Source organism: Solenopsis invicta, chromosome 12, assembly GCF_016802725.1.
Source record: "Solenopsis invicta isolate M01_SB chromosome 12, UNIL_Sinv_3.0, whole genome shotgun sequence".
In the NCBI taxonomy this organism is placed as follows: domain Eukaryota; kingdom Metazoa; phylum Arthropoda; class Insecta; order Hymenoptera; family Formicidae; genus Solenopsis; species Solenopsis invicta.
Window position 1 is genome coordinate 12,752,805 of NC_052675.1, and position 13,147 is coordinate 12,765,951.

General features: G+C 30.9%; 1 protein-coding gene across 2 annotated transcripts; it reads right to left on the reverse strand.

Annotated features, from left to right (window-relative positions):
• Positions 1-455: 455 nt before the first annotated feature.
• Positions 456-13,077, reverse strand: LOC105208201 (progestin and adipoQ receptor family member 3). 2 transcript variants are annotated; one of them, XM_011177993.3, is made up of 8 exons: positions 12,885-13,077; positions 8,848-9,030; positions 5,213-5,370; positions 4,942-5,098; positions 4,725-4,877; positions 3,339-3,618; positions 3,074-3,235; positions 456-2,070 (listed from the first exon to the last, which is right to left on the reverse strand). In XM_011177993.3, exons 2-7 carry the CDS (start codon positions 8,992-8,994, stop codon positions 3,096-3,098), a joined length of 1,035 nt encoding a protein of 344 aa, XP_011176295.1. In that variant the 5' UTR covers positions 8,995-9,030; positions 12,885-13,077; the 3' UTR covers positions 456-2,070; positions 3,074-3,095. The 2 variants fall into 2 exon arrangements, with proteins under 2 accessions (XP_011176295.1, XP_039312026.1); XM_039456092.1 differs by having other exon boundaries at positions 12,808-13,077.
• Between the last annotated feature and the right edge of the window lie 70 nt (positions 13,078-13,147).

Here is a 13,147-nt window from a genome sequence, read left to right on the forward strand (position 1 = left end):
GGAGCCACATAAATTTAATTTTGTATTTTTTATTATCTATATATTAGTGGATAAAATCTAAATAAACCTTTGAATGAATACTGAAGTTTTATTAATATACGTAAAAAAATTTAATTTAAGTGGCTATTTCCTCATCAAATTTATAAATAAGTATGCGATTTTGTATAAGAATTAAGATCAAATAAAAAATTCAATAATTTTTACATCAATAAGAGAAATATGCTTAAATTTTAGAAAGAAACTTAAATAATAATAGAATAGTAATAATAAAATAATTTATAACATTAAAAAATTTTCGATAATGTTTTGAGATGTAACAGAAACATTCTGTAACGTGAATTTATTTATCACACGTCCTCTTCAAGTTATCCTCAGTAATTTCTACAAAAAAATTAACAAAATATAATTAATCTGATTAATTCTTGAAAGATCTGTGGGGGAAAAAAGAGAAATAATTTTATTTATAAATAAAATATTTATTTTTCTTATTCAACAATTCAGAGCACAACATTATTATAGCTATTATCACCTAAAGATTATTTATATGCAGTATTATGTATTGTAAAGACTGCTCTAAAACGCGACATTTATATATTACAAGAAAAAATTATAGTATTGACAACTGTAAAGTGACAACAATACAAGTTTTACAAATAGAATTAAGATATAGTTAAATGAACTATTTTATAGTTATTGCAACTAATTGTAAGTTAAATAATGCCAGCTCATTGACCTTACTCATTAATTTGTTAATATAGTTATTCTTTCTATATAGTTATTACTACTATTTTTTATTAATTCTCTTAACTATTAAACTATTAACTTAGTTGCAATAACTATAACTATAATTTATTTAACTATATATCTATCATAATTCTATTTATAAAACTTGTATAGTTGTCACCTTATAGTTGGCACTACTATAATTTTTTTTCTCAATATACTGGAATCAGTCAAGTAAAAATATGTATTCAATATTGTTTGGTATATGTATAGGCCTTATTTCTGCACACAAGTTGCAAAACATGCGCATAAGTGTGCGCCGAGTGTAATGGGAATTTGCAAAGTTACCCAACATCCCGACTTTGGCCGCATTGCAAAGCGACCGTCAATGTCGCAGCGCACTTTGATTGATCAATCGTCGTTCATTTAACATCGTCATAGATATTAACACTTCTTCGCGGGAAGAAAAGGATCACTTTTGCATCAAAAATAAAAACTCATGACCCGATATTTCTGATATCGTTAAAAAAAGTCGAAAAAAAGACACTAGAAATAAAAACCTATGTCCCGATACTTGTTATATCGCTAAAAATACGCAAGACGCTGGATTTTATAGAAAATATCGAATATCTCCCGTATAAAATAGATATAAAATGTATAATTACGTATATATTATACGTATAACAGTTATATCTATATTTTGCTAACTAGTCTATATCGAACAGTTTGAAATTTCCTGTCTCCTTGAAATACCAAAAAAAAAAAAAATACTAACATATTTGTAAAAACAAATAGGGATTTTTAATCCCAGCAGGAAATGATTACAAAATATTTTTATGAAAAACCTACCCTTTGTAACGTCGATGTTATCATTACTAATTTGTTTATTATTTTGTAAATAAATTTATTGATTGAATTTATTTATAAATCTAAAAAATTGCTTAATCTGAATAGAATAAAAAAATGCATTTTTAGTAATGTTAAAAGATTTAATATTACTTAGTCTTATTTTTAGTCCTGCTAGAATTAAAGAAGAAAAGGAAAAAAAACGTTTAGAATAAAACTAGTTGTCACGAGACAAGTATAAATAGTGATATCGTGAATAAATATAAATAAAACATCGTGGATCATACATCCACAGTGAGAGTCTCTTTCCATCCAGAACGTCGCAACAGTATATTTCCGAAAGGTGTACGTGTTACGACTATCGATGCGCGTATGCGCGCAGTGGATTTTGTATCTCGCAAAACGTAGTCTTCAAGATACTGTAAAACGGCGGTTCCGCTACTGGCGACGATCCTAAATCCGACTTCATCAGGCAGGAGCAATCCATGGCGATTACGGATTCTATAACAGAATATTTGCAATTCTAAACTTCAGACTTATCTCAGCAATATGGTAGTTTTAAATCATAATTCTTCATGAAATTATGTTTTGAAAAACTTTTTTAGTATAAGTATTAATCATATCTAATCATATATAATAGATATAAATATTAATCATAAATTTATTGTCAAAGTTTGATAAAGTCCTTATATACTTGTGTATATTATGCACGCATGCACGTACGCATGCGTTCACACACACGCAGACACGCGCACACATAGGCAATATTTGTGATTAATATTTATATGTAGACAATCCTGAATTTTTCGACTTGAGTAGTTTTTTTAAACTTAAAATATAATTTTCTAAAGTAGCATTGAGTTTTATGTGAAAGTTAGTTTTAATTTAATCATAAACAAAATAGAATTTTAAAAAAATATATCTATAAGAAAGAATAGAGTTTTTAAAAAACGTTTTACAATAAAAAAATGTTTCGTCATATCATTTTTGAATAAGAGTTGAAATGTTTATGAATTCTCTTTAAATATGTATGAAACTGTAGCAGACATTTATTATTTCATTCATTATAACCAGTGTTTGTCGTTATCTATATAAAATTATCTAGATAACTTTAAATTAGCTAAATACAACACTGATTATAACTAATTCTTTTTCAATTATTTTCCATATCAATATTTATCAATGTACGAAATAATATTTTTAAATAACAAATAATTTTTATTGCTTAAATGTTCAGTATTTCTTATTTTAAAAAGACAGCAATGTTAAAAACCCCTTTGTTAAAAGATATGAAATGTGAGTCGCTTCACTTTTTTAAGCTGAAAACGCGGTTTCCTGATACAGCTAATCAGTTTATTAAAAAATTTTTTCTTAAGGGTTGAAATATTCTTAAGCACAATTATCGATATTGATTATACTTGACATGGTGAAAATGTGATATAATCTACATGCAGTATGAAAGTCGCACAACATTACGTTAAATTACAACCATTATCTGACGTACTTAGGCCGTCGGGATCTCTATGTCACAATGCCATACTACTTGGACATCCGTGATTCATTCTGTATTCCACGTAAAGCATTCCGGTGTTATGCCAATAATAGAGGGCTAGCACAACCAATGCGTGCCACCATTGATGCGACGAGCCGACATAGTCTACCCAACCTGAAATCGTATTGTGACCATTTTCATTTAACAATGTGCATTATTTAGCACAGTATGAAGTAAGAAACTCATTATACTAACAAGAGTGATTGCCGACAATTACCTGGATAAAAACGTTCAGGTATCTTGAGCACATAGAACGTGAATGCTACCGCGTTAATAAGATACATTCCTATCACCCTCGGAATGAGCATTTGAACGATTGGGTTTTCCAAGCCACCCATCGCAAAGGTCCAATGCAGAGTTGGCAGTACGCCATATATCGCCCAGCTCACGAATACGGCTAGTTTAATGTTGCTGTTAATGTTCAGCTTCGGTATTTGCAGTATCATCGCGAAAATGAAGATCGCAAGCACAGTTATGAGGTAAAACCGCTGCAGCTCCTGCAAAAACATTCGAGGATTCAATTTGTCGTATTTTTACACAAATATACTGCACATTAATTATTTATTTAACTCTTAAGTAGGGTCCAAATGACCCAGCGCAGAAATAAATGAATGTTTCGCTTTTGTTTATGACTCTATCACTCTATCTTTCTTCTATACCTTAGTCTTGACTATAGCTAAGTAGGATCAATTGTAACATGAATATTTTAGCTATAAACAGCAGATTTTTCATTCTCAGCAAGTCAATTTGATTCCCAAGCGACTACGTATGTAATTCTCTATGCAATTCGGCATATAAGTTAAAAGTTTATACTTAGTTGTCAGATTTTTTTTATCTAATTTTTGCTCTATATATCTTTTAATTTTTTTTCGATATAAACATACATTTTATTTTATACATTAATAATATTTGTTTTTAATAAACAGATGATCATTGTTATTTTTAATTATTTTTTTTAATAATATAAATGTTTATAAATATTTTCAGTTTTTTGTAATAATATGCCATAAAAAAATTAATGTACAAAGACAGAAACAAATACGTACTTGTAAAATAAAGATACTGTAATATTACGTCATTTTTGAATTATTACAATTACATTGTTTAAGTAATAATCATTTATTTTGTATATTTATGTTTTTACCTAAGAAGTGTAATTGAAAATCATTTTAAGTGTCATTAAATTAATCATTTGTTGATTAATTTAAAAGCTATGAATTTATTAGTCAAAATGCTACGTAAAGAAACATTTTTTTAAATATAGATTTTTAAAAATCTCTAATGTTTGCAAATTGTTAAATTAAAAATAAATATTATTATTATATAAAATAAAATGTATGTTTGAAAATGTGTCAGCTTATAATTATTTGTAAATAAAAATAAAACACTTTGTTTATATATAAAATATAAATTAATTAAACTGCTAGTCAAATTGACTCCCACTTAACCATTTACGTCATACAAAATTACGCGCCTCCTTAGAGGTTAAAGCTTATAAAATGCAAACTGTACATGAACACAAACATCTAAAACTTTCTTCTTCATATATAAGCGCTCATAGAATCGTTAAAATTATAACTAGAGAAATCGATGTTTTCTTCACCTTGTGACACCAAAAGGCATAGTAGACCCCAGACATATATATCGATAGCATGCTCAGAGCAATACCGAATAAGTCAAAGGCCAGAAAACACCAGTAGTCCTTCTCGCTTCGACACGAGAACGTATGATACACGGACGACAAGATCATGCATATCTAGAAACAATTATTTATTTTATTATACTTTAACGATGTATGTTTGCACGCTGAAGATTTTTACCTGAAAACAAATAAGTAACAAGGACACGATCAGTTTGTCGCTAAATGGTGCGTGAATGTTCAGTAGACAGATATCGTACAGAGTCAAACCGAAGAAGAGCATCCAGCCAAAAATGTGGCTCCATATATTCACAGTCTCGTTTGTCCACCAAAATATGCTAAAACACAAAGTATTTTCATAAGGAACCACATGATGTCGGAGTATACGCATATTATCTTCGAGATCGCGGAGTTTACTTATCGCAAAAATGTTGAGGAATATTAAACTCAACCTTTCGAGGCATAGTTTAGTGGTCAAGCAGCCTCGATAGCCGCGCAGTATGTAAGGATTATGCTTCAGAAATTGAGGTGCCTCCTCGAACCGAAGCAAGCGTCTTAGCTTTTCTTCCTCCTCTGGTGTAACTTCCCTCTTGGTCGAATCGTCGTATACCTGTTTCAAAACGCGAGTCAAAACATATTCAATATCAAAGTCTAAAGAACAAAGAAAGTCTAAAATTTTTAACATTTAGACAGTACTTTTTAAACTTTTATGTTCTGAGTACAGTATTCAATAATATATATAGGATGTGTATCAAAAATACAATATATACTTTTTTTTTAATATTAGATTAAATTGAAAAAACGCTGTTATTTAAGCGTTGACCAAATTAAATTGAAAAAAATGTTAAATAAATTATTTACATTACAAATTTTAATATATTTTCTTAAATCGATTCCCTCATCTCTCTTTCTTTGTCTGTCTGTCTGTCTGTCTGTCTGTCTGTCTGTCTGTTTCTCTCTCTCTCTCTTTCCCTGTATTTTTGCTTTTTTTTATCTCTTATGTTATATGTAATTTCGCTAGGTTTATCTTATTGTTTCTTCTTTTATGTAGTCTATTTTTATTTTTATTTTTATTATTTTTATTATTTTTATTACTGTTTCTTCATTTTTTTCGATTTTTGTTTTATGCATGTTTTCAAATTATCTTGTAACTTTTAAATTCTTAGAGAGCTGCCGCCTTAGAATTTCAATAAACGCTCAATCAGTCAGTCAGTCAGTCTCTCTCTCTCTCTCTCTCTCTCTCTCTCTCTCTCTCTCTCTCTTTCTAATTTATTCAAATACATTTATACAATTTTTTAAATAATAACTGTAAAAAGTTGCATTTTATTTTGCATAACTATGAACGGAATAAAAATAATACATTACTTTTTATTTCACGTATACAATCAAATTCAATCATAGGTATATAAATCACTCACATAAAAAGTTCTGTCAATGACGTTTTACTGCTCTCGGAATATTCAGAACAATACAAAGTGCTTTCATCGCTTTCAATTACAACATTCCTCGACGGTGTACACTCATTGCAGTAACAATTAACAATGGTATGATGTGACTTTACGATACAATGAATTCCCTTTTTAATTTGATGTAATTAGAAGAAAAATACTGTTCATGTTAAACAAAATTAAAGTTGTTGTGACATGAAAATTATCTTCCTACTTTTAATTATACCTTTATGATAATTAATTAAACCAGGTGAAGTGTGACATATCACAGCAAAATTTAAACTTCTACAACTTTGAATTTTTTATTTTAAAAGATTAAAGAATTTATTATCTATACGTAGCTGAAGAAACACATACGTGCCCATTAGTGCGAACAAGTAACGCAAACAGTAAACCCCGGTCTGTAAAACCGCTACAATTTTTTAATCGTTTTACGTTACATGATCCTAACGAATGATAATGAGACCATTGCAATGTCTGATGGGGATAGATGGCATATGAAGATATTATGAGTTTAGAACGTTTTTTATGGATATTAAAAAAAGTCATTGTCATTGCGAGTAAAGTTTCAATAACAATTTTTAAGACCGACATTACAGTTTAAGAGTTAAGATAATGCTGAAGTCATCTGTATTATAGATAAAAATACCATTTTCTTAAAACGCTGATTCATGCTAATGTACATAGCTCAAAGTTCATTATTTCTGTAAAAAACAGGAAAAGTAGAAAAAAGTTATAGATTTTCCTTTCAACTTTTACTTTAGTATTATGACTAAAACTGTCACAGTTTACCAAAACATTTACTTCACGGAAATAACGTTATATAGATATGCGAAATAAAGGCAAAGCCAGATGTAAACTGAATAAATGATATAATGTTGAATTGTTAAAATTAAGCCGGGAAGATTAATTTATGAAAATATTTTGTTTAATAAATTGCGTACATAAAATCTCGATATAATAGTATGTAAGAATGTAGGAACCTCTTGAACCTGTAAATTGTACGTATGTATTATAAATTGTAAGTTTATCGGTAAAACGATACCAACATTCCCTTAAGATGATTTGTATATATATATATATATATATATATATCTAGATAGATCAAAATAACATTTAACTTTATTGTAAAACAGGAGAAGATATGTAAGTCGTGTTTATTCTATTGTGAAAATTATACTTTTCTTAATTGACATTTAAAGTTTATTAAAAAAGTTTTTGTATAACTTTTTTATTAAAATTAAAATATCAAATAGAATGAAATGTTTTACAATGAAATGCACACGGCTTCTCTTTCTATTTTTCCACAAAAAATTCGCAAAGTTAAACTTTTTTAATCCGTAAGTGTCTATGCCCTCTGTGACAATACAAAAGCATTTCAATGTATTAAAAAAGAGATTAAGAAAAAGATTAATTAGTATAAAGAACAAATTATAAAGTATTCAACTTTGTTATTAAAATATTTGATGTAATCTTTATTTATATATATACATCTTACAAAATTGTCTAAATACAAATAACATTCAACTTATCCTCAGTTATAAATTAACGAATCGTTAATTATTAAATGTGTAATTAATTTAATTATTAATGTAATTTGTGACGTTGCGTTATCTTATAAAATAGAATTTTATCACAAATTAATGGCCCTATGTAGATAAGATAGAAAGTTACTCGAGCAATATGAAAAACGATTGACAAGTGAAGGCATGTAGGATGCGCTCCTAATGACTCAGAAAGTCATCGCTACACGAGGCTGTATAGACAAGAAGCGTTTTGATCATACCACATCTTTCACAGATATGCGAATGCGGTAAGTAGGCCACAACGGGACCTGCCTTTCATCCGAGTGTGTCAAGTTTACGCCATCCGTTTTCCTCTCGTGGCGCATAAGTTCGCGGCTAGTGAAATCGATTCTCGTTGCTATGCCAGCACGTAGCAATATCGACCGCGATTAGAGTGAGTATCGTTGCAAAAAATAAAGAATAATTAACAAATAATGTTAGATTTCGTTGAAATGCAATTTCGGAAGACAATGTGTACTTTCGTCTTATAATGAGCGCTCATTGAGCAATTAACAGTCAATTGCATTTTTCTAATTTATGTTTGGACAGACCGCTAATATTAACACATTATCGGAAGTCGCAAATAAAGGATAATGCATTTTTGCGAAACAGATTTAGTTCGAAATCTCCAACTCGGCCGGAAAAGTCCTGTTAATCGTAATGCACACGGAAAAAGGAGAAATGTAAAATTACAACGTTTATCACGCAACCCAGAAAATCGTAGTCGAGTGTCTTGATCTCGCACAAAGCGGAAGCGGATGACTTTAACAAGAAATAGAGCATATCAACTTTACACTACTTTGAGTGGAGCTACCTCTCCCGGAATTGACTTTATCCGCAGAATTTTCGCGAAAATTGTCCGTCTGTAATTACGGAGATAAACACTTATTAATCGCACGACACGAACCGCATGATAATTATTCAGCGTTCGTTACGATTTCGTTTCTAATTTTCTCTCTTTGCATTCTTCCTACTTATTCTCGAATCTCAATTAGTTTTAATTTCTTCTGAATTTAAAGAATTGAATTTCATTAGACAAGAAGACGTCGCGTATACGTATGAACATTGACTGACCTTGTTGACGAGCGACTTGCTCGCTTCTTGCACCAATTCTGTCGTAGATTGCTTTTCATGACTATTATTGTTGTGCAGTTGGCCATTATTGGTCTCTTTTTCACAGTGGTCGCTAACCTCTTCTACGCCTGCAAGTAGTTTCATCATTCAAACGGCGTAGACCTTTTGTGCAACACCTGCTTCCTGAAAGAAATAATGATAGAAAGATAAGAGAGGCAACCGTTCATCATCTTATCCGTGGTAACATTGATGTCAAATCAGGCATTGCCCTACCATGTAATTTTTACTTGATAAAATTTCAAAAACATGTATTCAAATTCAAAGTTAATTAACATATAAAACATCCTCTAGACGTAAGACCTCAAAGAGATATACGTGCGTACAAAACGTATACATAAGAAGAAGAAGATACTCAGCAATTGAAGTAAAATTCAAATAAATTGAAAATTGCAATTCATTGTAATTTATTTAAGTTCGCGTTTTAGAGTCCGGAGTATTTTTTAATTCAAATAAACTCAAATGGATTGAATTATGAGATGTGCTCGCTATTCATCATTTTGCATTCTCGGATGAATTCATGTTAAAATAAATTGCAATTTTTAATTCATTTGAACTTATTTTTGTTTGTTGGATTTGTGATTCTTTTTTAGAAATTATATAATATTGTACAAAAAAATTTTAATAATATCTAGACTTAAAAAGTTGCTAGTCAATGACGTAGATTGTTTTGAAGGATTACTAAGTTACGACAAACTCAGTAAACGGAAATGGATTTTAATAAACAAAAAATTTGTAATCCATTTTAATTTATTTAAATTTTGAATAGCAAAAAATCACTTCATTTCAATTCCGTTTCATGGATTAAAGTAATGCGGACGTAATTCGCCTTTTTTTTGATTGAAAAAATAAGTAGTTTTAATTCTACTTCATTATTAAAATGGATTAAAATAGATTCTAGAAATTCTTAAACTTTGATTGAATTAAATTAAAAAAAATCACGACTTTGGATTTGATAATGACCCACAAATTTTTATTTATTTTAATCCATTTTTATTTACTGGAAAGATTGTTGTGAAATTTACAAATGTGTACCCAGTAAATGAAAATAAATTGAAATAGATAGAAATGAATTCATTTCGACATTTTCAAATTTGCGCTTCAGATTGTTCAAATTTATATGAATCTAAAATTAATATAATGGGGACGTTTAAATTAAAAATAATGAATAACGCATTTTACATTTCAATACTCCGAGACTCTAAAGCGCGAACACGAATAAATTTAAATAAATTGCAATTTTTAATTTATTTAAATTTATTTTTGTCTGCTGGGAAATTCAAAAATATCAAAATAAATTTGCACATTCCATGGGGCCACTACATGGAACAAGGCGTTCCTATATTTCATGTGTAATCGATCATAAAAGCGGATATCGCAGCGAATTAACATTTTTAATTTTTTTAGTAAATTTTACATAAATGGTTATTTAGATGTGGTAATAATTGCGATGCGTTGAACATTAGCATTGTTGTTACAGATACTAATATCTGATGTATACACTGATGAAGACCAGTAACTAAAGGTTGTTTGTTTCTTATTTTAAATTTATTTATGCTTTTGGTTTTTGTTTTCTTGCATATAACACCCAGCGCGGCTTTTAAACTCGTTATTTTTCTTTATTTTAAATTCAAAATGAATTTGTTTCTACCCATTTCAAGTGGTTTTCATTTGTTGAGATATTATGTAATACGTACAAAAGAATTATAAACGAGATGTACTCGAGAAAAACGTACTTTTAACACACTCTAACTTTTCCTCTTCCGGAAACAGCACCTGTGCTCTGAGTAAATATGCAGAATCGTATTACGCGATATCGTTCTCCTTTGTTCTTAATCGTTCACACTATGATAAGTGTGATTATCCATTGTATTGTACGATAATTGTCGCGATTACTCGCTACCCAGCGAGACAAAAGACAAGAGACAAAGCTTATACTTTTCATAGAACTCCAAACTAGAAATACGAGTTTAATTTATAAAGTGACGTCGATATACATAACTTTCTCGCGAAAGGAGATTGCTCCTTACGTACGGAAAGCAAGCAATAACCGTCGTAAGCATTGGAATGCTTTCTTACGTGACGCCGTCTAATTGGAAGTGAATTTTATTTGCAGTCGCGTACGAAGAGTCAGTCTATCGTTATTGCGGCAGTTAAAAGGAGCAAAAACTGTACGAAGACTGTATAAGGGGAAAATCGAGAAGCGCTTAACTTTCGAGCGCCGCGCGAAATCGGCCGATTAGAAATCTCTGGCGGTTAAACCGAAAAGAATATTTGGACTGATATTTTACGAATTTCTAGTCGTTAATAGAGAGAAGTAAGAAATGGGATTTTATTAATGTGTATGTGACGCGCGTAAGGAGCGAACAAAAAACCGTGGCCCCGACATTCGCGATGTCCTAGTTGTCTTTTTATCTGATCTCTTCCTCCACTCCATGTGAGAGGAAGAGATTCCTGTTCACTCTCTCTGCGTCACGCAGCTACGTCTAATCTACGAGAAAGTCGAAGGCGCTTTGGAGTCCGTTGAGATCGTACGTCCACACCTGAAGAAAAGTATGATTGTACAGGCTACATTTTCACCATGATACACATATATACGAGCAGGAAGTGGCTGCAAGTCGCGTTACGCGATTCCAAAGTGCCTACCCTTTCTATTTACGTTTTTGAGATGCATTGTATTGATTATATTTTATTGACGATGGCGCGATTTACAATAAAATAAATATTAGGACGAAAATAATAATGTGAAAAGTAATGAAAATAATAATTGACATTGCACAAATATGGTCATGAAAGTTACGCAGGCAGATGATGTCCGGCCAATCAAGTTTTTACATCTTTAATGTAGTCCGTGAAGGACAGATTTACTCTTGATTAAAATAATATTATATTTTCGGTACTAGAGGTAAATAAAAGCGTGTATATGATGTACAAAATACTTGTAATTTTAATGTTCTTTTTATGGAAAGAGTAGGAAAGTTTCCATAATGTTTATTTCCGCAATCATTATGCCACAAACGTAGCATTGTCTTGATGAATAAACATTTATTCTCATATTTATCTTTTCTATTATAGGCAAAAAGTAATCGCGTCAATTACCCATATACATATATAATGAATAGCAGCGCGCTTATCATACGAATAATTAAGAAGAGAGACGAACAATATCGCATGATATAAAATTCTGCATTTTAATGAATTGATTTATCAATATTTATATAAACATCGAATTACAAAATATAGGCTTGTAAATTATAAAATAAATAAATATATATATATATATATATATATTTAAATTTTTTAAATTAATTAGAAGACTTAAAGACTAATTTGTAACATTCTATATTTCTAATTAGATATTATTCTTATTATATGTGTCAAATACTAACTCACAATGAATTAAATAAATGTGAATACGATAATACATTTCAATATATGCATTATTCAGTAGGTCGAGCTAACGACCCGTAAATACGTCAGTTAACAAACCAATCGTCGGTAGACACGATTACCATCTCTTTCTTTGCAGGGCAAAGTCTCACTATAAGCGTAAAGCCATGTCGAAAGTAAGATGACATTGAGCCCATCGAGCGAGGTATGCACCGACGCTAACTTTGGCGCGAGATTTATTTGTCGGTGCTTCATTTAATCAGCCTTGCTCCAGAATACAATTTGAATTCACACGAGATCTGAATGGATTTTCTCAATGCAGATCGGGAATTCCGCATCTCTTATTAATATTTGTAGTAAGAAAATGGCTCAATTTACCTTTTCATCAAAGAGTGACGTACGAAACAAAAAGACTATCATATATTTTTATGACTTTTAATCGAAAGTTACTATAATTATTTTCTTCATAATAAAAACACGTGTATAGTTCGATATATCGGTACAATAACTTACGTGTTTTTATTTATCAGGACAGTTTTAAGCATTGTTTTTCACATCGAAAAACACTTCAACGAGCAATGATGACGTACCTCGAGGAGCGGCGATCAGTTTTGCAAACAGTCGTGGAAACGGAGAGTCATTGACGTATTTCTCGTGGTCAGGCGCCTACCGACGCATCGGCGCACTCTTCACGTGTGCAAGTCTCCGTTGCACGTATCGGGTCGCAACGCGATTCGATCGACCGCACCGAGCGCGCACCGAGCCGAGCACTGGCAGTGAGCGAGCGCGTCGCGATTGCGAAGCGGTGGTGGTGGCGGTGGCGACGGCGACGACGAGGACGACGGCGACTAGC

What these genes read in the sequence shown, in the direction of transcription:
- LOC105208201 (XM_011177993.3), bottom strand. Translation starts at nt 8,994, where the DNA reads ATGATGAAACTACTTGCAGGCGTAGAAGAGGTTAGCGACCACTGTGAA. An exon ending in ACTAAACTATGCCTCGAAAG is followed by an intron (nt 5,099 to 5,212) that starts GTTGAGTTTAAT and finishes TTTGTGTTTTAG; the next exon opens with CATATTTTGGTGGACAAACG. An exon ending in TGTTACTTATTTGTTTTCAG is followed by an intron (nt 4,878 to 4,941) that starts GTAAAAATCTTC and finishes AATTGTTTCTAG; the next exon opens with ATATGCATGATCTTGTCGTC.